This window comes from Melanostigma gelatinosum (assembly GCF_949748355.1).
Source record: "Melanostigma gelatinosum genome assembly, chromosome: 18".
In the NCBI taxonomy this organism is placed as follows: Eukaryota; Metazoa; Chordata; class Actinopteri; order Perciformes; family Zoarcidae; genus Melanostigma; species Melanostigma gelatinosum.
The window spans coordinates 4,837,423-4,864,239 of NC_136651.1; the positions used below are offsets into that span (position 1 = coordinate 4,837,423).

Genomic DNA, 26,817 nt, shown 5'->3' on the forward strand with positions numbered 1-26,817 from the left:
AACGCGGTTATTTCAACGCCTGCTGAGTCATCGGCTCAGCGCTGTGTCCGTCCTGCATTAAAGAAAGGAAACTAAACCGAAATGGCTAACTTCAGACGAGCCTCATCGTCAGCTGTTCTTGTTAAATGGAAGTACGGTTTGGTTGATTTGTCGCTTGGGACATTTTTGAAAAAGAAGTTGCTAAGTGGGTCGTTAAAGTTGTTAAATCCAGTGACAAAATTGCCAAGTTGGCAACAGTTGGAATTGAAGCGATATTATTTCACGTCACCTTTAAGTGTTCCACAGCTTATTAACAATGTGCGTTTCCTTCCTCAAGCTGTATTCCTTGCCATAGTCATTGGACCGCTAAACCTTACAACAGTGAAATTCAAAGGGCGGACTCGTGACATCGTGAACGCCACATTCTCATGACGGTCTCCATCACAGATTTTATTACTGACACCTGCAGCAGCATCCACATCTGAATGATTGCAGGTTGTTGTTTTTTCGCTCCAGACAGCTTCTGTCCTTGTAGCTACAGGAAAGAATCCCTCTGCTGTGATTCATTGCTTTGGCCTCAGTGCTGTGTTTGATGCTATTCTCCAGGCGGAGTGCTGCCAAATGGCTCATTGAACTTAGGAAGTACAGTACAGTGCTTTGTCATCTACTGCTGCACCTGACCAGAGCATTGACTGCAGCTCTCCATGACTAACACACAGTTGGCAGCAGATACTGTCGGCATGAAACAACCTGGTCACGCTTGCGTGAGGTAAAAAGACGCCTGTTTAGTTGGTCTGTGTTTGAGATTTCGCAGGCTTTAAATCCTTGTGAAGTTAGGAGCTGACTTCTTTGACTATCGCAGGATGAAAAGATGCAAACATGCGGGCTTTGGTGTGTCATGATGCTTTACGTTGGATGTGTTACCACAACGCCGTTATCATGCTACTGGAAGAGAGCGAGAGTTGGATTGGAGAGAGGGGACCTGAATATTCCTGCTGGCTCTGAAAGGGGGACACTTAATCCCCCTAAAAAAAACCTAGTCTGTTCCGTTTGATTTCTGAGAAACGCCACCGTAATCCCATTGAGGGGTTCACGAACATCTGCTCCATGGAGATAAGCAAGGAGAGAGGGATGGAAGGAGGAATAATGAGAGATCAGGATAACAGAAAAAAAGGCCAGAAGATACATACTACACAATATGCTGGTTGTGTTGGGGATTGCAAACAGGCAACACAAGGCTGGACAAAACAACATTGAATTAAAAAATTAATTCAAGGGCTGCTACGAATGGTTGTTAAAGAAAGGCCCCGAAAACATAATTTTACAGGGGCTTGAATCTGCTCATGAGTTTAATTGTTTTGTTTATTATTTTGTGATAATTTAACAAAGTCAGATAATTTGCTCCATCCTAACTTTGTGTGTGCGGTCCATTCAGATTAGATTGACAGTGACCAAGCAACCCATGGTGCGATGGTATGGTGGTGGTTTTACGACGGTGTTACTTTGTGTTTAGCCTGCGTCTTGCGGCCCCGAATTAAAACATACTTTTCTTTTGACATGCATTTCGAATGTCTTACTTATTAAGGGAAGCTGATGATATCCTGAGGTAGAGGGCTCTCTCATATAAGAAACACTTTCTGAGAAACTTCAGTGCTCTTCTTTACAGTGTGCTACTTCGCCCTCTAGTGGTGGGATACAGGAGTTACAATATACTGTGTGCCAAAGAAAGTTATTTTGCATTACAGCAGTAGCAATGTATGCAGTTATACAGATTTATTTTGTATGTGTTCATGACTTGGGCACACTAACACACCAACTCCATCTTTGTGGTCAGTGCTGATGTCTCTGGGGACAGAAGCACAGGGTCAGTGGTCAAGTGACCAATGGAGATGAAGCTGCTTCGGTAATTTCTCCAGAGATCATCTTGGAAAATGATCTTAAAATCCAGGGAGGAGGGAGATTGAGAGAGATGAAAGTGAGTGTGTGGTGTGATAATGAGCTCTTCCAGTCCTGATGAGGGGTTACAGTCGGGCTCCAGGGGACTCCAGATCAGCGGGTCGCAGTCCTGGTCTCAGGGACTCTGGAGCACTGGGTGATTCCTATTCTACTGGTTTAATTGCATTAATCTGGGGTCAAAGGTCTAAAAATAGCTCCTATTATCTAACGAGGATTAAAAACTGGCAGTGGGTCCAACATTGAAGTCCGTTGTATCTTTGATGGTTGTTGTGGAGAATACAGTATGTGTCAGAATACCAAATATGTTTTTACATCCATTTTCCTTCCATCAACGCGATGTACTTTTCTGTGTGTGCGTCTGTGGTCAGGACTTTGATCGAAGGTCCGTCTTCACCGTGACATCCCAGGGCGTTACTCCCAGCAGCCCTCGCTCTCGCTCTCTCACGCCGCTGGCATCGCAGCACTACCTGCAGCTTCTTCAGCAGCAGCTACAGCAGCAAGAGCAGCACACGCAGGTGGCCGTCGCACAGGTAGGAGACACGCTTCCATGCACAGCGTATGCGCATCATGACCAAACTGTAAAAATGTGTTACGACTACTGTATTACACCTATTTTCAGTGTTGATTAATTCGTTTGGTGTTAGTTCAGTGAACAAAATGCCCGTCGCAACTTCCTAGAGCCCAAGTCGATGTCTTCAAACGTCTTGTTTTATTCGACCAAAAAGTCGTAATTCGTGACATTGACATTTCCTCATAGCCTTTGCTCTTTGTAAAATCATCCAGTGAGACTTATTTCAAATCTCACCTGTTTTCAGTAAAAGCCGGTTTACGCTGACTGGGCTAATACACATTCTGCTTCACACTATCACACATCCAGAGCACAATTAAGGCGAACAGAAACAAATGGAGGTGCTCTTCATCTCGAGTTCATCAGTCTGTTTATCGCACTCAAGCCCCAATAACCTGCGTGAGCCTCGTTATCTGTGCACCGCCGTCTGCCGATGCTCTCCCACTAGGGGGCAGCACCAACTCAGCAATGGAAGAGCAGTCAGTGCAGCGTGATAAAACACAAGCGGGGCCACATTTGCAACCGTGCATCTCGATTGATTCTTCAAGCCTCCTATTTATGGCGTCATCTGAGGAACTGCAGCACAAATGCATATTTACTTTAGTGTTTCACGTCTGATCCGGCTGATTTCACTGCCATAGCAATATCGACCCGCAAGTTAATGATCCACCGAAATAGCCACCCCGTCCTTACTTTCAGATACAGTCTTGGGATTGTAGATATGGGCAGGATTATTATCATCATCATCATCTCATAGAGCAACATTATAAAATTGAGGCATGAGACAGAAAAAAACAAACATTTTAATGGACAATGCATCTATTCATTTATTTCTTATAAATCAAATCTCACACAAATGCACACGCCTTGCCCTCCACCACAGGTGCAGCTGTTGAAGGATCAGATGGCAGCAGAGACCACTGCCCGTATGGAGGCTCAGGCCCGCGTCCACCAGCTGCTGCTGCAGAACAGGGACTTGCTGCAGCACCTGGCGCTGCTCGTGCAGCAGCTGAAAGAGCTGGAGGCCCGCTCCCCAAAAACACAACCAGGGCAGCCGCAACGGGAGCTGCAAGCTAATGGACACAGTAAGTGACTGGTGGGAACGGTGTAGTCCCTCAGATGAACTCGTGTCAGGTCAGGTTCCCGCTTGCGCTGCGGTCCTGGTCATTGCTCACTTCTCTGTCGGCCAGGTGCTGGGTGTAGTCATTCATGACCCCCTCACTGGCTTCCTGCCTGCAAACATCCTTCCACGTGGTTGTGTTTGATGGGGCAGAAGTGGGCCAGGTATTGAGCCCCGATCTGCAGGTGAACACGAGGACTATTCCCCTTTGGGTGTCCTCAACTTGAGCATTTAGTTTGTATCTGTCGTGAGGAGAAACCCTTGTCCTCCAGGTGTGAGCAAAACCATTTTAAAGCTTTGTTGTAGATTCTAGTGAGGGTTTCTTTGAATGTTGAAGTTGTCTTGATTGCAGTATGAAAGGGCACTCATGGCATGCTTAATGAGGACTAATGAGAAGCTCTAGTTCATGGTAATGATGATGACTGCTCCTCAGTGCTTCGGATGGGTTAAATGCAGAGATCATATTTCATCTGCTTGAAGGCTGAAAACAAGTTTGTTTTTTTTAAGTTTAGTGTGTTAGCATGCTAACATTCTCTAATTAGCAACAAATGCAAACTACTGCTGAGGCTGAAGGGAGTGTCATTAGTTTTGCAGGTATTTGATCGGAAAGTATTGAGCAAAGACACGAGAGTAACAGGCAGGGGATCACCAAAGGCATTAGGATCCATGCGCTCAGCATCTTATGTGGTTCTTTTAGATATTTCAGTCTGCACTAAAGTGATGTACCAACCAATCCACGTTATCGCCATCGAATGAGTGGTGTTGTTGTACCAGACTGCATCATATAGAAAGGGTTTTTTTATATTCTTATTATAAAACTCTGTAAAGGTAGAATGTGTACAAAGTTATATTGGAGCTGCAGTTTCGTCCATTACAATAAAATGCGTCAGGATGGGATTATTGATCTCACTTTGAAATGATAATTAAAATGGAGGGCCGTGCATCGACACCACACTCGCTCTGTGTAACACAACGTGTGTAAACAGCATATTCTTACACACAATAGCATCTCTGTACTCAACAAAAAGCAGATTATGTAATCACAATGTATTCAAAAACACATTCTGTCCGCATTGTCTCACACTCAGACTGTGTTCTCAGTAGGAGTTTATACACACACTTTGTCCCAAAGGAGGGTTTTTGGAGGAGGGATGTATTTACAGGAGCTAAAAGAGCGGTCAGTCTTGCCAAAATAATAATGAACAACCACACGCACACACACACACAGTGGGCAGAGCTGAATGTGTGTTTGTTTATGTATGATTCATCTTTGTACGCGTTTTTACTTGTGTGTTTTTGTGTGTACCGGTACATTTTAAAAATGACACCTCGTGTTTCATGCTTGTATTAATCATGTTAGTCCCTCTGATAGAAAATGCTAATCTCAGATGGCTGTGCTAAGTGCTCCCACTGGCACCGTGCCAACGCCTCCATTCTCTTCATAAGAGTCAGCACTTTAAGAGAGCTCTTTAGAAACAGCGCCAAGAAGCCAACATGTTGGCTGCAGTTGAATCTTTACTTGTTTTGTTAACGGTGGCATTGTGTTGATTTGTCTTCTGTCTGTTCCAGGTGGTCAACAGTCGCCATGCAGCTCGGTGTCTTCGGCAGCAAAGGCTCTGTCTCTGAATCTGAAGAATCACTACAGCCAGACCCTGGACCAGCTCATGACCGCCACACCTGCATGGCCGCTCCAAGCCTCACCCCTCTCCTCCACCCAAGTGGACTGCGCCGAGTCCTACCTGAACCTGCTCAACCTGGAGAACGGCACCGAACCAGCTGCACCCGTCAACGGGGATCTGGACCCCTTCATCAGGGCCAATGGGACAGCGGACACCAAGGGGAGCTCGTGCAATGAGATCGTCCCGTTCACGTTGAGGAACTCGGCCAACATGGATGGAAAGTAAGATGAATGTCCGCGTGTTTATTAGAAAATAATGTGGTATCGATCTTCTCATCTAACTCTCTGCCAGAAAGCAAATATTTCCGAAATTGTGGTGCCAGTCAGTTTGTGTTTGAGGTAGCCAGGCTACACAGTGACATACACAGCAGGTAGCTTTTAGTGGTATTAGTGGAGAACTGCTCAACTCAGCAGAAACGGCCTGCAGCTAATGAAAGTGTGACTGTAATCGGGGGGATTACAGAACACAGGGAGGTTGGGGTTGTACAAACAGAGGGGATCAGGTTTGTGGCTGAAAGAAGGAATCAGAGAAGCTTGTGAGAGAATGAGATTCAAGAGAAACAAGGAAACTCCATCAGCTTAACTCCGTCCCAGTGTTTTTACTTCATGAAATAACTTAATTTGAAAAGCCATTCAGACATGCCTTGAGAGATTAAAGACAGTAAATGGATTTTTTTGGGGGGGGGGGAATAATTTGTGAGGTTTTGCTTTTCAGGGATCTTTCAGGCTCTTCTCGCTGTTTCCCCTCCTGTACTTTTTGACTTAATGTCTATTCGCTGGCATGCAGCTCACTGATACACAAGCAGACGTTAGCTTCGATGCATACGTGGAGCCACAGCATCTAATTACTTTTTGATGAGCTTTTAATCTCCTTAAAGCCATAACAAAAGAGCAGCTATAGTTAAAAAAAAGAAAACATTTCCTACATTAGATCAAGCAGAGCTCCCAAGCAGGACAAACTCCTCAGTCCTCTTCATCTTCGCACTTAATTTGTCGCTCCTCTCTTGCTTTTCGCTGTCTCTCTTCCTGAAAGCAATCCACATTCAAGTTGATTTCAAAACAGACGAGGAGAAAATTAACGTAACAACTGACTTCAATAGTTGTCTGCCACTCTTCCTTCTGAACAACACTTCTTCTGTGTTCGGTCGCAAAGGCCTTAAAGAGAGATTCAGCAGCTCAGAAATACACCACCGGGGCTTTTTATCTTCTAAAGTGGCTCTCCCCTCTCGGCCATCCTCCCCCTCTTTTATTGGCGATTGTTTGCCTCCTCTCCCGAGTGATGTCATCTTTCTGTAAATAGTAATCATCGAGCTTTACACTGTAGTTTATTCACAAATGGCGTATAAAAATAATGAAAAGCCAGGTTATGACTGCAGAAAAAGGCTCTTTATTTGCCTGCTGAACAGAACAATTGGCAGCTTAGTTTATGATGTGACCTTTCAATGTTTTTAAATGGTACGTTTCTCTGCTTATGCGACTCAACTATATCTTTTCATCTCACTAAATCACGAGAACAAGACAGAATGAGGGTTGAGGAAATGGAAACTTTAGCTCCGTTGTGTTATTTTGCTTTCCCTCTCTAAACTCCTTTGCATTACCTTTGGCACAGTCTGGTGTACCCCCCCCCCCCCCCCCCTGCACGGCACATTTTATTGCTTCCATTTGCTCTTGTTTTCCAGATTTCCCCAACGAATCAATGTTTACAGCCCGAGTGGCCCTATTTTATGTACCACGAGCTAGCAGACAGACACTCTTCTGACCGTCTCTGCTCCTCCTCTTCCTCCCTTTCTTCGCCCTGACTAAGATGACCTCCCCCTTGGGTCCAGGGCTGGTCATGCAGGGTTATTCCCCTTCACATTATCGGTGCCATTCAGCTTTAAATCACACAGGCATTATCAACCGACACAGACATTGTCCATGTGCTCTCCAGCTGGCCCACTGACTCCAGCGCTGTATGATCACTGCATATGTTATGTTGGCAACACAATGCTGAACCATGGCGTGAGTCACGCTTTACACAACAAACAGAACATTGGAAGTAGGATCAAAACAGGATGTAATCGTAGATTTAAAATACACATTGTGGGCACAACATTGCACCATATTATTTGCAACTTTTTGAGTCATCAACCTCTTTGTCCTTTTTATTCATGACACACACACAAGAGTCGGCAGCCATGCTAGTTTTGTGGATATCCTGACCTGACGATGGCGCTGGAGGAAAAGTTAAGGGATGACCGAAAATATTACAATTCATCCTCAGGGGGACATGAATGTCTGGACCAGGTTTCATGGCAAAACCACAAATGTCAACCTCATGCTGGTGCTGGAGGATCAACAAAGTCAGTTGGGGAAATTGTCTGGGAAACACAAATACATCCGTGTAAAATGTCTTTGCAATCTTATCCAGTACTTGGACCAACCCATCAACCAACATTGTCATCCCCAGAGCCATGCTGCTCAAAGCAGCAGGATGCCCACACAGAGTGAAAACAAACGCATGTGGTGACCAGCTTATATGAACACCCAACGATGTATTATTCACAAGTGAGTCGTGCTTTCCCCTGGCATGCTATCGGCTGCACTCTCTTTCTCTGACAGTATTGTATGTTGCATCATCACGTTTCCTGACCTATCCGGGGATCTTCTTCCTCCCCCTCGATCCTTTTTTGTTTTCCCTCTTCATCGTTAACATCATCTCCTGCGTGTCAGGGCTTCAGCGGCATTTAATTGCAGTGATGGAATTGTAACGGATGATATTTCCAGCCGTTGGAGCTGGATGTGTGTGTGTGTGTCTCAAAGGCTGAAGGGTGAATGATTTTTACTGGTAACCTTCTGTCCAGAGACATGGGAAGATATTGATTCCTTTTATTTGTCTCCACCTGTTGATCTGCAGAGCTTGTTTTCTTTTTGTTGTTGTTTTTAATATGAAATTGTTATTGTATGTGTTATTCTTTCATGCTATCTTCCTGATTGCCTGCTTAATTCCTGTTTATTAAATGGTAAATCTGCATGCTGTGCTTATGAGTCATGTGTTTTGCAGATACACATGGTCTCTAAATGAATTTTTATGTCACACTTTAAGACGTCTTGGCAGTGAATGGCCTGAGGCACATCCCTATAATATATACCTTTCAGGTCCATACGAGCGGTTCTGTATGTTTTCCCAAAGAATAGACATGTTGAGGTTGATCGCTTACCTTACTGCCATGGGGTTGCATTCATTATGGTGTAAAAATACAGTAACTTTCAAAGTTAGACAACCCAACACGGAGAACATTGTTGCAGTATGATCCGTTACCACGTGGTGATATTAGTAGAAAGTAGGGACGCTTGTCATCCAGCTCAGTGTTCCTGGGGTGGACTGGTGAGAGGAGCAGACGGTGTACAGCTGTTCTGGGCTCCGCTGGTATTTTTCTCGATTGATGGTGGATCACAGTCGGAGCACTTTCATGGCTGCTTTGGGCGTGAAACTCTCTCAGCTGAGTCTTCAGTACAAAAGACTATGGCGCTGAAATGTATCTTCGTTGATGAAAAAGTACAGGCCTGTGTGCACAAAACTGTAAGCTGAGAGGTTATGACTCCCAAAATCCCTTTTAATTTAACAATCATCCACATAACAGTTCTGTTTTTGGCTGGCGGTAGCTTGAGACAATGATAAAACAATTTGCAGCTTAAATTGATTCTGGGTCAATTTTGAATGAAATGTCATCATGGCATTGTGTTCTATTCACAACGTAGTAGTGGAATCATTTTTCTCCATTGCAAATACAGCAGAGGCTCATGGGTACTGTAGTATTAAAGTATCCAGTTGATAATATCCTCCGCATCGTGGCTTTAATGTGCTAAAACGTACTAAATTGCTGCTGTGGGCTTTTAAATTCACTCGTCCCTTACATGGCTCCCTGAACCTCTGTAGTCTAACTGTTGCCTCTCTTTGGTACAGGTGCGAGGACCCTCTCCTGCTCTTCCTCTTCCTCATCTAACCATCCCTCATTCCCCCGTCAGTCTGCCCAAACCAACAAACTTGAACCATGTCATGCCATGTCCATGCGCACGGTAGCACAGTCTGTGTTTCATGCACTGTGTTGGACTGCGAGGGCTTTTCTTTGTCCTCGCATACTTAAAATAGAAGAAATGCTCTCGTCAGCATCTGGTATTAACTTGTCAGTGGAGGTTCCACCTGAACAGTAAAGCTGTCAGAGGAGAGGAAGAGGACGAGCACCTCTTGATGCACCGGTCTTCCGCTCACTGTGGTGAAGGGAGGTTTGTTATATTGAAGTGTGTGGGTTTTGTGTCATGTGCATGTTTTGCTTTATAGAATCTGACCAAAATGGATAACAAGCGATGAGCATCATGGGAAAGACAATGTGTTGGGCAAGTTACTCAGTTACTTTTTATTTATTACTCCTTTAAAAAGGAATAATGTGAATTCACTTCATACTTGATATCAAAAGTAATTTGTTACTTTCCTTGTTCTATAACTACATTACTTTGGCTATTCATCATTTAAATTTCAACTGAGGGTCCTAACTATTGAATGCATGATTGTGCACATTGGATTAATAACTGATATAATTGCTGTTTTGGACATTGTAATACCTTACACTGCTCGGTAACACCACAGCAATCTGTTACTGCCCAACATTGTCCAAAACAAGCTTATTCTCTGACGTCAGCGCTTCCCCACAGTTACAGTTCATGCAGCAATTTAGAAGACGTCTTCAGCTGCATTTTGGCAAAAAAGATTCTCACTGTGAAAAAGAAAACCCAATGATTTCTCACTGTGATGGATAACTTACTGTATCACAAGTCTCCGCGGGTCCATTTTTATTCCATTCTGCTTTCCTTGTTTGTCACGAATGAGATAGAATTTCCAAATGAAGTGGATTATAAATGCAGAGATGCATGGCAGTGAGGCTGAATGAGGCTGGAGCGAGATGAATGGAGAGACAACGAGGGAGTAATAAAGGGAGAAAGAGAAGACCCAGGAGAGGGAGGTGGAGAGAGGCGTCGATGTGACCGTAGAGAGGAGTGCTGAGTCAGAGTTATGACAATGAGACCAGCCTGCTCCTGGAAACTGCTGCAGATTCATCTCCACAACTTGGCAGCAGACAAAAATAATCAAACTTCAAACTGGACAGTTTATCTTTATAAGCCCCAGAGGAACGATCACCCCTGGCGAGGAAACAATGCAAATATCCAAGGGTTTCATTTTGTGTTGTGATCTACTCCATCAGTCACTGTCACTTCCCTCATGTCATTTCTTCAAATAGAACAATGAGCACAGCTTCATGACAGTTTATCCAATTGTTGTTTCACTCAAAATCACCTTGTGAAAACCACATGGTGACGCTAGAGGGAAAGTCAGGAAAGGCATAATGATTCATCCTCTGGGGACCATGAGTGTCTGTGCCAAATTGTGTTCAAATCCATTCAGTGGATGTTAAGATATTTCAGAGAATAAAGAAAGACTTAAATCCACTCGTGGCACGAGAGGAGAAATCAAGGAAATCATCAAAAGTATTTTCTAAATCTCAAAAACATCGGCCTCATGGTGTTGCTTGCGGTAAAGTCAGGTGATCATGAAAGTCAGCAGGCTTCATCCATGATTGTCTGTATACAATTCACAGCAATTCAATCGTCTTTTCCGGGCCAAAGTGGTGGAGCCACAGATGTACCACGGTGCCACCATAACAACCAATGATACCGCTTGTGACATTGGAGTCAGTGGAGTTCAACTTGACTTTTACCCCACAGTGCTGTATGTATGTCTGTGCGTCTCCATTTGTCGGTGGAGGGAAACCGTGGCACCGTAATGATCTCTGGTGATGGGTTCCCTGCACCATTACAAGTCTGTCATTAGCGTAGCGATCAACACCAATCTCCTCCAGAAGCAGAAACGGTAAACACATCAGCAAGTCGCATAAGTTCATTACTGAGACCAGGATCCAACCGTGGACCGGATTTCACAGCAGCCACCGGTATGATGTGGCTCGGTGGAGGAGGCGGGGCTCGTTAGGACTCATTGTCCAAGAGAATGACATTGATTGTGTGTGGCTGAGCACACTGGTGCTAGTTGTGGCATTTCTGTTTTCACAGCGAGAGAGACTGCAGTGGAGCTATTTCTGGTGTGTGTTTGAGGAGGGGGACGCCTGCAGCTCCTTTCTCTTTTTCTTTGACTGCCTTTCTTCCCCCGTGCCTCTCTCTTCTCAACAGGGCAGCTGTGGGATGTAGATAGTTCCTCAGACGGCCGAAACGGCAGGGAGCCAGTGAGAGAGGGAGTTTCGATCTTGTCTAGTAACAGCTTATGTCACCGTAGGTTAATGGGGTATAACATGACTGATGGAGAGGAAAACGAGCTTCAGGCTGATTGTCGTGCACCTGCTTGGTAGAGAGGAGGGCTGAATCTGAATTTGCACGATTAGGACAAGATGTCTGAATGGATCTACTCTCAACATGATAACCAATGAAGGCGTTGTGTCAGACTAACCGCTTTCTCTGTTCTCTCCCCGGCAGGTTTATGATCCCTAAACTTGACCCTCCACCCTCCATGAACCGCAAGCGGGCCAGCAGGACCTTTTCTCCGGGAACAGAAGTCACAGCGGCGCCAAAGCCCGGAGAGGTCGCCGCTGACAACGGGGCCCCCAGCAGCAGCAGTAGCCTCTCGTTCCCGGACGTCACCCCGAGCTCCTTGTCGTCTGCTGATTTCCACTCCCTCAGCAACGGCGAGAGCAGCTCCTGTTCGGTCAGCGAGGATTCGGGCGTCCGCTCCGAGACCAAGTCCCTGCTGTCGGCGCTGCGCGACGACGACGACCTGTTCGGAGACCGCGAGACGTTTATGACGGCCTCCAGCGGCTGTGACAGTCCCCCGGAGGAGAGAAACGAAGCTGTTCTCTCTTCCTCTGAGCCCCTCGCCTCGCATCCGGACACATATGAGCGGCCGATGCCCTTCTCTGCTCCTCTGAATGATACCTGCCTTCATATCAGTTTCTCTGAGGATGAGCTGGTGGAGAGCAATCAGGAAGACCCTAATGTCCCCCAGCGGAGTTAGGAGGAGCTGATGGGCCCCTGGAGACCTTTCACTCTGTCCTTCAATCAGCTTTTAATGCAATACCTACCGTCTGACCCTCCTGTGTTTGCACTGGGCTCCATTACAGGACCTTTAATTCTTCCATCCACTTATGACACAGTACAGACATAGCATATACCGGTTACTGCAACATTATCGATTGTATAAATGATCAGCCAATAGACAGATTTAGTATTTTTGTAATTAAATTGATGATCTAATTTACTTTTTAGCGACTAGAATGTTAAGCAGAATACATGTAGCAACTCTTGCACTGTTATGGTCACGCGTTAAGTCACCGTAGAATCTAAAGAGAACGAGGGAACACGTTTTATTTTTGCGAGTAGTCGACCGTCAAACATTTCCTTTGTATGATGCTTCGCTGTGGTGCAAGCTATTGTCGAAACTGTCGCATTCTGCAGATTTCACAGTGATCGTGATGATCACGCGCATGTCGGTGATGTTGGGAAGAGCCTCGCCTTCTGTAAAGCACCTGACCGGATGATGGGAGGGGAAGCAAAGAACAAGGAAGTCAGATAAAGGGAGGATAGAAGGGAGCAAGTGCAGTTGTGTTTAGGTTTGTGCACATCCATTCGTGGCTGTTGAGTGCGTTTTAGAATGTGTTTGTGCTCCTTGTATTTGGGGCGTTCCAGGCTTGCCGGCTTTGAAGCAGCACTGGAGAGATGAGTGGAATATCCGTCTGGATTTTGAATGCTGTATTGCACTGATTCTGTATGTAGCATGGTTGTATCTTCCAAAAAACATTAAATGTAAGATATTTTAGTGCAGGAAGAAAGCAAACCCTCAAAAATAAATCGAGCAAACAGCCTTGAACGCTTTGTATTGCAACTCTCTGAGTGGGTAGTGTGTTATTAAATGAGCCCTCACTCACAATGGGGAGATAATTGGGGAATCAGAGGCCCAAAGACAGCTCGGCAAGATGGATTCCTCTGTTTTTGAGAAAATCCTGAATTATGAATCATTTTGAGCTGTGAGGAAAAATGAAGCTTCACATATTTATATATTTTTTCAGATATTCACTGAACGTGTTATAGATTAAGCGATAAATAATCAGAGAAAGTTATCAGCAGGAAATAATAATAATTATTCAATTAAGCAGGTCTCAGTGATAATAAATGGACGCAAGAGGAGAAGCAGCTGAGGTGATGAAGGTTGGTGGTGTAACGGTGCAGGTGTAAAAGGCCCGAAGGCTTTTAACTCCCCGAAACGAGGCTTTTCTCAACATCACATGTGGCAGGAACAAGCGCTCCTCATCTGCCCTTTTACTCTGCGTTCATTACGTCTCCTTACATTCACATTTGGCATTAAGAATTCATGTCTCTAAAGCTCTTTCCCACACGCGTCGCATTTTCACGGCTTGCAGAGACTTTCTGTCACTTTCTCTGAGCTGTTCTGCACCCGCGGTGCCTCCTCTAAGTCGTGCTGTTTCCTCTCTGTTGTCCCCGGGCGTACAGAGCTCAGCTCTGCTCAGTGTAACACGGTCGCTGCGAGAAGGGAACAGATGACTGACGGGGCCTAATGGGTTCAGGGCGTCAGTGGAATGCAGTATTGAGAATGGAAGCAAACGGGAAATCCTCAGCCCGAAGGTGTTGGAGCTGTTATTTCCCCTGCTGCGCTGTTATCTCAGGAGTGCAAACATCACCCCTGATGCAGGCTAAACACCAGAAAGTGTGTGGTGCGTTTCATGTGTGGCACAGGGCAGGAGCCCTCACGCCCTCCTTCAACTTGGAATTCCCCAACTGGCTAAGCAATAATGCAGTATGTCTGTGCAGCTGCGGTGAGTTGAAGCGTCTCCCTGCTCTCTTGTTCTTTCTCTCCAGAGAGGTGGCCTCCATCTCAGCTGGTTCAATACCAGACTGCGGTCAATCTGCCGTACCTGCAAAGAGCCAGACCGGCGCTCCGTGCAGACTGTTAACCTTGGCTCTGCGTCTTTACGTAGATGGACGCCGTCCCTTCATGTGCCCATTAATGCTGCTGGAAAGTCGTTGGTCGTGGTATAGGAGCGAGGCAGTGATCAAAGAGCTGCGTGTGTGAGGCGGGTGATCACAGGCGCATATGTTGCTCATTTTAACAGCTGCCAGCGGAAATGAAGACAAGACGGCAGATTTGGCTTTCTTGTTGCTATTAGAGCTTTAAGAGATTTTCTAAATTATTCAAAAAAAAGTACCCCCGACTAAATCTAATCCACATGGTAGAAATTTGCCATATCAATCACGTTGATGCTCCTTTTTTAGTTTTTAATATAGATATATATATATGTAAGATTATACAATAAGAAAAAAAAACATATTGGTAATTATTACCATTTCTTCCAATATGTTATGTGCAGTCTGTGCGTTAATGGCTATTGTTGGGGTTTTTTCTGAACATGCATAATATCTGACGTCTGTGACAAATGAACATGAGTTAATGTCATGAATGGGCCCAAACTTAAAACTTAAAAGAGAAAGAATCTGTATTTGACAAACGCTCCAGACACAGTGGAGCATCCCTCTGCTGCCTCGCTGCAGTCTTTTCCTCACAGTGTCACGGCTTTATTAGGAAGACCGTCATCTCAGATATGCAAACATTGCTGTCAGGCAGATGGATGGAGCTGGGAATAAGAGGACACAGTGGTGGGGCTGTGGAGACATGCGGCAGGCAGCAAGAACATGAACGTCATGGAGAAGCTGATCCTTTTGCTCTTGAAGTCTCAGCGGAGGAGCGCCTACATCTTCGGTGTGACATCCTGACTCCTTTTCATCAGGAATTTGGGGTAATTAATGCTGCATTTATTTTTTCTCTCTCAAGGGCGATGGACGGGCATGAAGTGTTCTGAGTCACAGAGTTCCTTCAAGAGCCTGTGAGTGAGGGCTTTAGGTGTCTGGAGGAAACGCAATAACCCCTCGGTTCAAAGCATTTCCGTTCCACAGAATTATTTTCCTCTGAAGTCAAGTGGAGGAGAAGTAATACGACTTTTACAACCTGGTCGGCTACAGTCTGAAAGCCAAGAAAGCTCTTGTTGGCACTTTGACATCTCATTCATCCCTTTTTGAAAAGCGAAATATAGTTTGTGATGACAAGTCTGGAAAGTGATTTTTGATTTCGATTTGTGTGTGTGTGTGTGTCTAATGGGAGTTGTCCAAAGAAAGAAACACGACTTCAGCGAGTCAGCTTGCTCAGCGAGTTTACAAGAGCTGAGCAGGAGATATTGTTTCAGAGCTGCTGCTTGGCCAGTTGACCGCATGGAGGGGTTGAAGCCGAGGCCAGCAGAGGGAACGCTGAGGAGGTGGGTTGAAGTGTGCTGTGTTTCTGTTGGCTCGCCAAGAGTCGAGCTACAGTATGTTGATGTGAACTACACCTGTAACAAAGGTCAATGAGTCTCACTGTTAAAGTAATCGTGCAACAGTTTGGGAAACATTTGCTTTCTTGTGGAGCGTTGAGACTCTCATAGTTTGTCTGTTAAATATGAAGCTACTGCCAAAAGATGGTCAGCTTATAGTGTTACATGCTGAGTTACTTAACCCATGACTCACACTTCATTTGTCACAGACGTCAGATGTTGTGCATGTTCAGAAAAAACACAACAGCAGCCATTAACACCCACTCACAGACCGAACATAACATTGGAAGAAATGGTAATAAAGTGTAATTCAGAGCCAGGTGGTGTCATTGGCAAACAAAATGTGCAGATGAAAACTGCTGAGAATTATTGTAACTATATTGTGTGAATAAAAAATGTAAACACCCTTTTGTTGAAAGCTAAATATCCAGAGGGAGTCTCGGGAATATGATAATTGATGGCTTTGCACAGAGAGTATGAACATGGAATTACAGCATAATATTATATCTGGCTGAAAAGCGCTGTGGTTTCTACCAGCTGCTGGAGGCGATTGGCAGCATCTTCCCACAGAAGATCAGAGGACGGAAGGAGGAGCGAGGGAGATGACTGCATGTGAACATGGGGTTGGAGGTTTGGCACCCTTTTTGCTTTTTTCGTGAGCATGGACGTGGTGTGGTGCAGAATAGTAATACAGCGTTTGCATTTTGTTATCTGCACCAGGGTACACGATGATTGTGAGATGGAAACTTCAATTAATAAGGGAAAACATTCACACCCAGTAACTGGCTTTCACTCAACTGTTTAAAACAAAACAGGCTAAATATTACACTCCACAGTCATGTGATAACTCGAGTGTTTATTGCTTTCTGTGTTGTCACATGATCTCCACCATATCCTTGACTTTGTAACTTGATAAGCTTTACGCCAAGTAAATATCCCTCTGCCTGTTGCGCAGCACGTTCAAGGTTAAAAACATACAGGCTTTACTGAGTGTAACAAATAAGTGATAGAAAGTTATTGCATTCGTGTTACACAAATTCATGATTTTGTCAAAATCATTTTATTCACCTTTCCCTCTTAGTCACCATCTCAGGATCAGAACCGTTTAATTGCCAAAGTGTGTTACACATACAAGGAACTTAAGATTAAACGATTAACACAGTGCAAAATACAAGACATGATTTAAAAATGGAAACGTAGTGAACTTTACAATAAAATATGGTAAACAAACGAGTATATTAAAACAAGTGTATTATATACGTGCCAAGTGTATATGAATAGGGAAAGGAGTGTCCTGGGATGTAAGAGTCAGTGGGGGTCCTGTTGTCATGGCGCGAGATCTTGGTCCTGATGGACCGCAGCCTCCTGCCAGATGGAAGAGGCAAGAGCAGTTTATGTCCAGTCGGCTACAATCCTTCTTGCTCGCTTCAGGGTCCTGGAAGCGAACGAGTCACGGAGGGTCGACAGATTGCAGCCAATCACACTCTCGGGATCTCATCCTTTTAAATAACTTTATATCCAATAAATGAAAAAATAGCTTTGTAGCACGTCGGTAGTGTACTTCCTAAAAATGTATCTAATTCAGTGATTCAGTCACTGATATCACAACATTAGGAGTCTTTGTCACATTTGTAACATCTGCGAGCTCCACCACCCATCTCAGTGGCTCAAAATGAAAATGTGAACATCTTAGTTTTGCGTGTTAGCTTGTCAGCATTTATTAGGTCATGAACCAAAGTAGTGGCCAAATTAAACTTTGCGCAAAACGAACAGTCGGGATCACCAAAGGCATTAGGATTCATTGTCTTGGGACCATGAATATCTGTAATTGCATGGCAATGCATTTTACATTGATACAATATGAAGACAATCATAGCTTGTGTAACTTGCACATTTCCGCTCATTCACTGTTCCTAAATATGCTGCCTCTGTCATCCACACCCATGGACCCAAAATGAGTCTCCACCCCAAGACAGTTTCAGCACAGTTCACTTCCTCTTCTCACTGACGTTGTCCAAGTGATTAAACCGAGTGTGAGAATGCTGATAAATATAAGGAACAAAGAGTCATGCAGGCAGTTATGTTGCTTCTTCCCGCTTCGTTTCTACATCTTTGTTTACTGATACAGGACTCTCAATTCAGTTTACACGAAATGCAAAAAAAATGACATTATAAAACTTGATATTGACTTTTGTTTTGACTGCACAAATCCAACTGTGTGTAAAACTGTAAATATGGTTGACATTTCCTCATCCAAGTTGCCCATTTCTCACACATCCTCTTGCGGCCCTGAGGGGCCACAAGTATAATTTCAGCTTACCTTGCTCCATTTCCATCAGCTTTCTTTTAGTCGCCGCCTCTCAGCCTGCCTCTGCCTCCCTGCCTTGGCACAAGTGTGACCACTCTTGCTTTTTGTTGTTGTGTTTTCCATGGTGTTGTTAAGGTGTGGCGGGGACTTCTCCTTGTGGTTATCAATAATAAATAGCAGAGGAACAAACCCTCATTGATTTTCCAGCAGTAAAAAAAACATCATTTCATTGGGATCCCCCTTGTTTATCTGTGTGTGTGTGACCTTGCTTGTAATGTGCCATCTGGACAAAACGCTGAGCACAGCATCCATACAAATGGCCAGTGGGAGAGAATTACTCCCTGTTCTTTGCAATGCGAAATTGTGTGTTCATAAAATGCTTCACTTGCACTCGCCAACTTCCCTTTTGTTCAACAGCTGAGCTAGATTAATACACCATGCTTCTCCTTTAAAATACAGAAGTATTGTACTGGGCAATATTGGACAATACAGTGCTGGGTAACCCCCACCACCCTGTGTTTTCTTCATCTAAAGTTATATGTTGTATTGCTATAAGTTGGTTAGGAGTTACAGGATGGCACAAGCTGGTGGCCAAAGCTTTATAGAGGTCTTAAGGATGCATAGCTGTTAATATACTTGACTGAGCTCATAAGATGCTTGCTAGTGTGCATTTATGCTTTGCAGAAGAGTTACATTTACTCGATCCCCATGAGGTCCCGCTCATGCATTTGCCAGCCCTGGTGGACGAGCAAAGCCAGAAATACACACAAACACAAATAAATAGCCCTTTGAGGGCGATTGGCAGGTCATTTACTTGTGCTAATTAGGATCAACTGGCACACACCTTCAATTTATGAGGACAATAGGATTGATAACAACATAGGTACATGAATTATGTAGCTTAAAAACACGTCGTGATTCTGACGTAGACGTTTTTAGGACCTTTCTGAAGAACAGATTTAAGAACAAACTTGGGAAGATATCAGTGAATGAGGCCCATTGTTATCTCTAATTTACATTTCCCATGATTTAAAATTGCAACTCATCTCCTTTACCTTTTGAATCTATTTCTCAACTGTCCTCCCAAAAAAAACGTCACTCTTTGAGACCTTCTGGAGAATACATAAGGCCTTTTTTTTGAAAGCCACACAACCCCCTCCGGTCACACTTTTTAAAATTGAATTCCACCCTTATGGAGATGAATCCGATTTATTCAGTGTAGTGACAAATTGATGCACCACTCTCCGGAGGACACGTAGCGGGAAAACATCCTGTCTCATTTGCAGCACTCAATCTCATACATGTCAGAAAGGAAAGTGTGTGAATACGCAAAGACACACACACTTGAGCCAAGGAATATTGATTTATCTGTTTCTCCAAAATTGATTTATGACTTTTAATCTGTCCTCTCTCTTTTTTCTTTTTTTTTTAACGGAAGGGAGCGACTGTATCATTGAAGCAACTTTGTCGTGTTGCCAGGCAGCGGCCGCACAAAGCCCCATTCATTCAGCATCACCACATCAAGCTCCACATCAGAAAATAATATCCTCATGTTGTTGTCTTAAAGCGGCGATGAGCCTCGAAGCTGTTCCTGCAGCTGCCTGCAGTTTCCTCAGCCCATTGCGTTCACATCGATGATGCGCTTTGACTGTGGCCTGTCTTTGACCTCGAGACTCATTCGTCTGGTCTCCATCTCATTTATCAAAATTCTCATTGTGTCTCTGTTTGGCCTCCTGCTCCCATTCGTTTTGTCCCGTCCTCTTGTCTTTTCTTCTTCTCATTCGTCCTATGCACAGTGCATTTTTTAATTTCTCTTCACCGCTTCTCTCTTAAATCTCCCCCCCCCCCTTTACCCTTTTCACCCACTGTCTCATATTCACCCACATTTCAGTCCATTTGTTTTCTCTGTAATCGTGCATTGAATGCATCTCCAACACACCTTGTTTGCGTGTGATTGACATGAGATTACGCTGCAGTTGACAGAGGCAGATGTAACCTGAAAGGCAGAACATGAAGACGTAATCAACTCACAGAGCCAGTTCCCTCAGCGGTGCAGCTGCCAGTGGTGCACACATTCACAAACCTTACATCTCATCACAGTTTATCACATCACGATATGTCAGGAAGAGGAACACTGTGAGACATTTTATCATCTTTTAATTACCTTGATGTGTCACAGTAAAACAGCTTGTAAGTAAAACAGAGAAATCCTTGTATTTACCTCGACTGCCAATCACACACTAATTATCATTAAGAATCTTTGGCTTTTTTTTGACAAAGTATGGGTATAATTCAAAATGTTCAATTGTTTTCAAGCTTCTTACATGCATGTATACCACCAAAATCTTGGCCATTGTGAACATAACAGATGCTCACCACCTCCGCCTTGCATGTTTCTAAAAGTGCTGCTGAAAATAGTAAAACTGTTCATTTTATAAAGGCTGCGAACTCAAATGAAATCAGAGGCTTTATGATTAAAAGACACTTTAGTAATGATTAAAAAAAAAGACAGATCAAAGACACATTTGACCCCCGCTTATGCACACACAGAAGGCGACAAGAGTGCAATTTATTTAACAGCAGGAGGGGCTGAGTCTGATGAAAGGACAACAGATGAAAACCCTGTTGTTGGTCTCTCTACGTCTCTTCTAACGTCTTATCTCTCTGGATAGCTTCACATCTTTCACTGTCTGATGAAACTTGTCCCACAATGGAGCTCTCTCTCTCTCTCTCTTCCTCCTTAGCTTCTTTATTGTATTATCTGAATTCAAAAAGGAAGGAACATGAGTGTATGTCTGCGGCAGACAGATCTTAACCTTATTTGTCACTTTATGTTTTTATTCTGTTCTTCTGAGAGATGGGTGAAGAGAGACTGGGTTTTGGTGGTGTTTCTGCTACTGGGTGTTTTGTCTGTCTGTATCTTCGGTTATGGTAATGAGTTACAGACTAATAAAGAGCAGCCATCACACAGGGACAGATTTGATTGTCAGACCGTGAGAGGACTTAGAGCCTGCAGCCTTGAATGCGTGGCAGTTTCCATCCAGTCTCCTCTTTTTCCTGTATCATATTCAGATAACACAGACAGAAAACACTATTGTTTAAACATTTGTAAGGAGTGAAACAAAGCATATCATGAAATCATCCCACAGTATTTCGCTCTCCTGCGGTGTGAGGCGAAGAAGAACTGACACACAAGACGTTGGATGAGATGGGGACTGTCTTTGCATTCTCATGAATGCTAATGAGGTTGCAGCCCAATGATGCAGCTTTTGGTTGTTTTTGAGCAAAAGTTGCAACCGCGTCTGTGTTTCTGTTCAACACACCTGTAATATTTCAAAGTCTCTCTTTGCCTCTACATGTCTGCACTGTTGTCTGACAGTTACATCAATGAGATATTATGTGGCAGATTACTGTAACTATAGACTTGTGGACTTATTCCACATTTGAAGTGTCCCTGTTGAGACAGTTAATATGCGAATTAACATACATTTAAGGTTGTTTTTTTCATTTTTGAAGAGCAGCGTTTTAAAAACAGTGGACACTGAACAGGGGACGAGTGGGAGGGATAAGAGGCTGAGAATAGATATGACAGCAGGACAGAGAACCGTAAGAACAATCAGTATATTCTTTTGTGGAGGAGAGGAGAAGATATTACACAAATGCAAAAAGTAATACATTTAATATTACATCTACATCCCTACATACACAAGCTGGAGACAGGGAAAGCCTTCCAGCTAGAGCCTCACTCAGGTACAGGACAGCTAGTGATTGGGAATCCCTGTCTGAGACTCACCTCATGCATGTGAAGGTGCACACACACACAAGCAGACATGCGAGTGTGCGCATGTGCAAAATGTTCCCATCTGCCAAATCTGATGCACTTAAATGCCAAACAGACTGATGTTTCTCATCTCAGAGCATCGGTCAGATTGACATTTAAGAGGAAGGATGGGGTTATTACACGGATGCATGAGACAATCTTAATCCCATCTCTGAGAAACGCCGAGACCGGATGAATAACTGACATCTGTTCCTCCGATCCACCCACAGCCCCAGTAAGCCATCAACAAAGAAGGGAATCATCTGATTTGCATAGCCGCTGCTTAAATGACTTGTTCTTCAAATGAGAGTAATCATGTTGAATCGTGCCGTAGAGCTGTGTGCATTGTGCGCGGGGTCATCGGTGAAATCCCCGGGGAGATAGACAGTGAGCCGTGAAGAAATTGACCAGTTAATATAAGTAAAGGGAAAGCTGGAAGACACATGATACCTGGCTGCATTTATTCATTCAGTGAGTGATCCGTGTTTCCATCTCAAGGATTTCCTCTGCAGAAACATGGCACCTCGCTTAACATGTGAGATAGTGGGAGTAAATGACTTCTCTCTTAACATGTGAGATAGTGGGAGTAAATGACTTCTCTCTTAACATGTGAGATAGTGGGAGTAAATGACTTCTCTCTTAACATGTGAGATAGTGGGAGTAAATTACTTCTCTCTTAACATGTGAGATAGTGGGAGTAAATTACTTCTCTCTTAGATGATATTGATGATATTTTATATTTGTATATTTTTCTTATTCTCAAAAAATGCCATGAAAATACAAAAAAACAGCAATGGATGTATCAACATGTATTCGCTCTGTAGTTCATTTTATTCTCATTTTATACCAAATGTCCAATAACTTACGGTTGAAATTAGACCCCAAAAAATGCACAATTTACTCCTATTTTAGTGACATTTGTTAGATAATTACAATGCCCTTGTGTTTTAGGAAATGATTTAGCATTCTTACACAAGAGTATAGAGTTACAGTCGCCCCTCTGTGAGGCTGTACTTAGTTACAGTGGTGCTTTAAACTAAATCGTAACATCCACATGCTAACACACTCACAAGTACAATGTTAACAAGTGGATGTTCAGCAAGAACCACATTCAAAATAATAGTTTAGCATGTTAGCGAACATGTGTTATTGGCAGTAATCACAAAGTAGAGCTGAGGCTGCTGTTAATGTCAGTAGTCTCACAGGTATTTGGTTATAAACCAGTGTCAACGTCACACACGACAGGCAACCACCAAACGCATTAAGATTTGTCCTCTTAGGACCACGCATATCATTAGAAAATATATTGGTAACCCATCCTACACTGGATAGTTGTTGAGATATTTCAGTCTGAAGCAAAGGGGTAGATGGAAATTGTCATCCCAAGAGCTGGAGTGCCAGCATGGCTCAAATCAAAGGTCTGTGACCTGTTGTTCAGCAGGACTGGGTTGACATGGGGCTGAGAGGCACAGTTTGGCTGGGGAGGGCGGACTGACACAATGCTGATTTACGTTTCAACATAGGATCTGTTCAGAATGAGAAACAAAGAAGGACAATGCTAAACCTTATCCTTTAATGTCTATGCTGAATCTGGTACTTTTCTGTTTTTTCGCCTCTCTGTTATTTCTTTTAAAAGAGTTCCATTTACTTTCACTGTACTTTGTCGCTAAATTTTAGATGTGGCCACTTGGAAATGGCAGACACAAATCAATCTCAATCTAGGCTCTCTCTTGATAGCTCGTGGAGGCGATTGAGTGGCACCATCTCCCCGTTCCTGCCACACTTGGCAGTGAGGAAGAGTGGAAATGAGTGTTACTGACAAGGAGTAGGTAGCTGCAGTGAGTGTGTGTGTGTGTGTGCAGTTGAGCCTGTCTACTTGAGAGGCTTCATACTGATACGCTATGAGTCACCCTGTAATAGGTATAGAAGGAGGACGGAGCCAAGGCACACGGAGACCTGCAGACTTGAGTTTACTCAAGTGAGTCAGCAGTACGCCTCGTTCTTTAGGAGGAACTCCGATATAGTTACAAAGACGTCCGTTTCTTCATTCCACAAATACACACTTGTGACCTGCTGCCTAACCTTATTACTTCTCTTTCATGATAGACCAACCCTGGTAACCAGCGCATACATAAGCCTTAAAGGAACAGCTTAGATTTACGGGGATTTATTGGCAGAAATGGAATACAATATCCATCACTGTGTTTTCATGCATCTGAAACGATGAACAGTTGCCTTTTCGTTACCTTAGAATGAGCCTTTCATGCATACGGAGTGGGTCCTCGTCTTGGTTTCTACAGTAGCCCAGAAAGGTCAAACCAAACATGGCTCTAATCTAGAGAGAGAGCCTTTTGCGCTTTTTGTTCATGGAAGGCCACAGTATTTCTCCGACAAGCTTAGAAAGGTGGTGATTGGAGGGGTATTCAGTTGGATGTAATGCAAAATGAATACACAATTGTATCACACACACACACACTCACACCGTCATTAAGTTGACATCTGTGATCACGGACCGCCAGACTGTAATTGCTGTGTTCAATTCTCCATCCTGCTGCTCATGAGGGTTCAGGCTTTAACTGACACTCAAAGAGATGAAAGGGGTGGACCGAATGTCATGAACATCTGCGCCACGCAATCCAACACCAAAGTCCTTATGTTGTGAAGCTTTGATTTCTTAGTTTTGTGTGTGTGTGTGTGTGTGTGTGTGTGTCAAAAAGCTGTTGATTCATCTCTCGTATGGGTCCTTTCTCTGGCAGATAAGGTCCACCACTTTGATCCAGATTGAAATATCTTGACAAATACTTGATGGATTGCCATGAAATGTACGAGAGGTATTCAGGGTCTCCCGAGGATGAATCGCAACTACTTGGGTGATTCTCTGAATTTTCCTTCAGCACCACCATCAGCTCAAATTTTGTCTGTCAAATATCTCAACGTTTTTGGAAAACAGGCAGTTTTTCAACAGTTACTCATGGGGTAAGATTTGACATTGTTTTTGTGTATATTATTTCAATGAAACAGTAAATGAAGCTACCTCACACAGTATGCACTTCTGTATGTAAAAGCAAACAGCAGTGAAAAGTGTGCACAGATATATAATGAAAGCAAAGAGGCAGATTAGCATCAGAACAGAGGAGCCCTCTGGGTAAATATAACATCTCAAGTGCTTTAAAGATGGCCAGTTTCAGTTCGAGTGATTCGGGGGAAAGGGAAGTGAGATGTTGAGGAGGTGACTGCATGATTCCTCTTACAGACGTGGTTATTATAACTGCGATCAAACAGATAAACAAGGACATTACAATGCACGAGCAGGCACAGCTCCTGGACTCGTCTGTTGAATATGAAGTAATCCATTAACATGACACGATTATTTCTGAATTTAATGTCTGTTCTGTAATGTTTTTGTGTTACAGCTGTTAAACACACCCTCGAGGCAGCTGGGCAATCTCCACGGGGGCAAACATCCGGACTGTGTTTTTGCACAAGAGGTCAGAAATACGCAGCACAGAATGTTTTCTCTCCTCAACAGATGGTTTTAAAAGGAATTCTGATATTTGCATTCTCTTCATCCTTCAACTGATAATGGCTTTAAAGTGCACGCCTGTCAGCAGAGGTTCGACTTTGATTGTTTTCAGCTGCGATTTTGAGAGCATATGAAAGCAAGACATGAGTTATCGTGTCTTATCATGCCCTTCTCGAGGATTGCTCTACATTTTGCATCTATTATATGTTTATTGTTGCAACCAGCTGTTGGCAAAAGAGCAAAAAAATATACTGGAGGTTTCTGTGAGCAAATGTATTTGACTCCATGTGGCTGACTTTCATTACCAGAGGACAGAGAGGGTTCCTTAGAACAAAAGGGTAACTCCGGCACGTACTAGCACTTCCTTTGCAGATTTCCTTGTAATCATGATTTCAGTCTGTGACTTCTCTGGTTAACTGTGTGATTTCATTTCTTTAAGCAGGCAGGAGCAGGAGAAGAGGAAGGAGTGGTGGGTGTAACTGTAAGATTGTGTTAAGCGCGTGTGTGCATAGTGTATCTGCAGCACAGTGAAAAGCAAGTCAACATCGTGAAGTCCTTCATCACGTCAACGATACCCTTGAAGTCTGCTTCCTCAGTCTGAATGATCACCGTCAACCCCAACAAAACCCCTGCACCTGTTCACACACAGACCAGGACACACACACACACACACACAGTTGATCTTTAGCTTTGAGTCTCTTATGAATGGATTTGAATAATGATTAGGATCATCATATTGCAGGGGACGGCAGCATTATAAGGTTTCTTTTCATTTTCAACATTACTTACAAAATATATTTTGAGAGGGAGCTCAACTTTATGTTGTTTTATATTTGTTTAAAGTTACGCTCTCTCCAGCGTTATTCAGATATTCTTAAATTCAGTTTTTTTTTCGAATAACGCAACAGCCTCACCACGATATCCCAAAATCATTAAAGGGACACATATATTTAGGTTGCACAAAATGATGTTGGTTCTTGCTTTCTTTCTGGTGTAATACGAGACAGTTCAACCTCTAACATCCCTTCAAATTAATCAAACTGTAAAAGTCCCTATTTGGTTGAACTGCCACACAAAGGCTAATCTGTGGTGAGGGGGCACATGTGCTACATTGCTTTCCTTTAAGCGGTCACAAGTCACAACGGTTTGTAACCACCGCCTTAATCCGCAATCACGTCCTTCGCTTCGGGTCTCAGAAAGCGATGAAACCGTATTAGTATGGCTCAGAGCTAAACAACAGCTTCTCCCAGTGTATTATTTTTGAAAATGTGGCACTTCCTTTTCCAATCCTCAGGGGATGACAAGCTGCTGACACCAACACCCCTCCCCCCCTCGTGCCCCTCTCTACCTCCTCAAAAAACCCCGCGACCCAGAATGTGTGCCAATGTTGGCATCATTTTGCTAAATGTCACCACATTTGGGTTGCGGTGGTCTGCTGGCATGGGACCCA

At 43.7% G+C, this 26,817-nt stretch overlaps 1 protein-coding gene across 1 annotated transcript in view; it reads left to right on the plus strand.

Moving 5' to 3' along the window:
* LOC306792126 (carboxyl-terminal PDZ ligand of neuronal nitric oxide synthase protein) overlaps positions 1-12,509 on the plus strand; it is a 34,630-nt gene extending 22,121 nt beyond the window's left edge. Inside the window, exons 8-11 of the mRNA XM_079289142.1 lie at positions 2,304-2,465; positions 3,387-3,588; positions 5,193-5,523; positions 11,821-12,509. Coding sequence (XP_079145268.1) covers positions 2,304-2,465; positions 3,387-3,588; positions 5,193-5,523; positions 11,821-12,355 — 1,230 coding nt within the window. The 3' untranslated portion in view covers positions 12,356-12,509. The remainder of the gene's footprint in view (positions 1-2,303; positions 2,466-3,386; positions 3,589-5,192; positions 5,524-11,820) is intronic.
* The last annotated feature ends 14,308 nt before the right edge of the window (positions 12,510-26,817 follow it).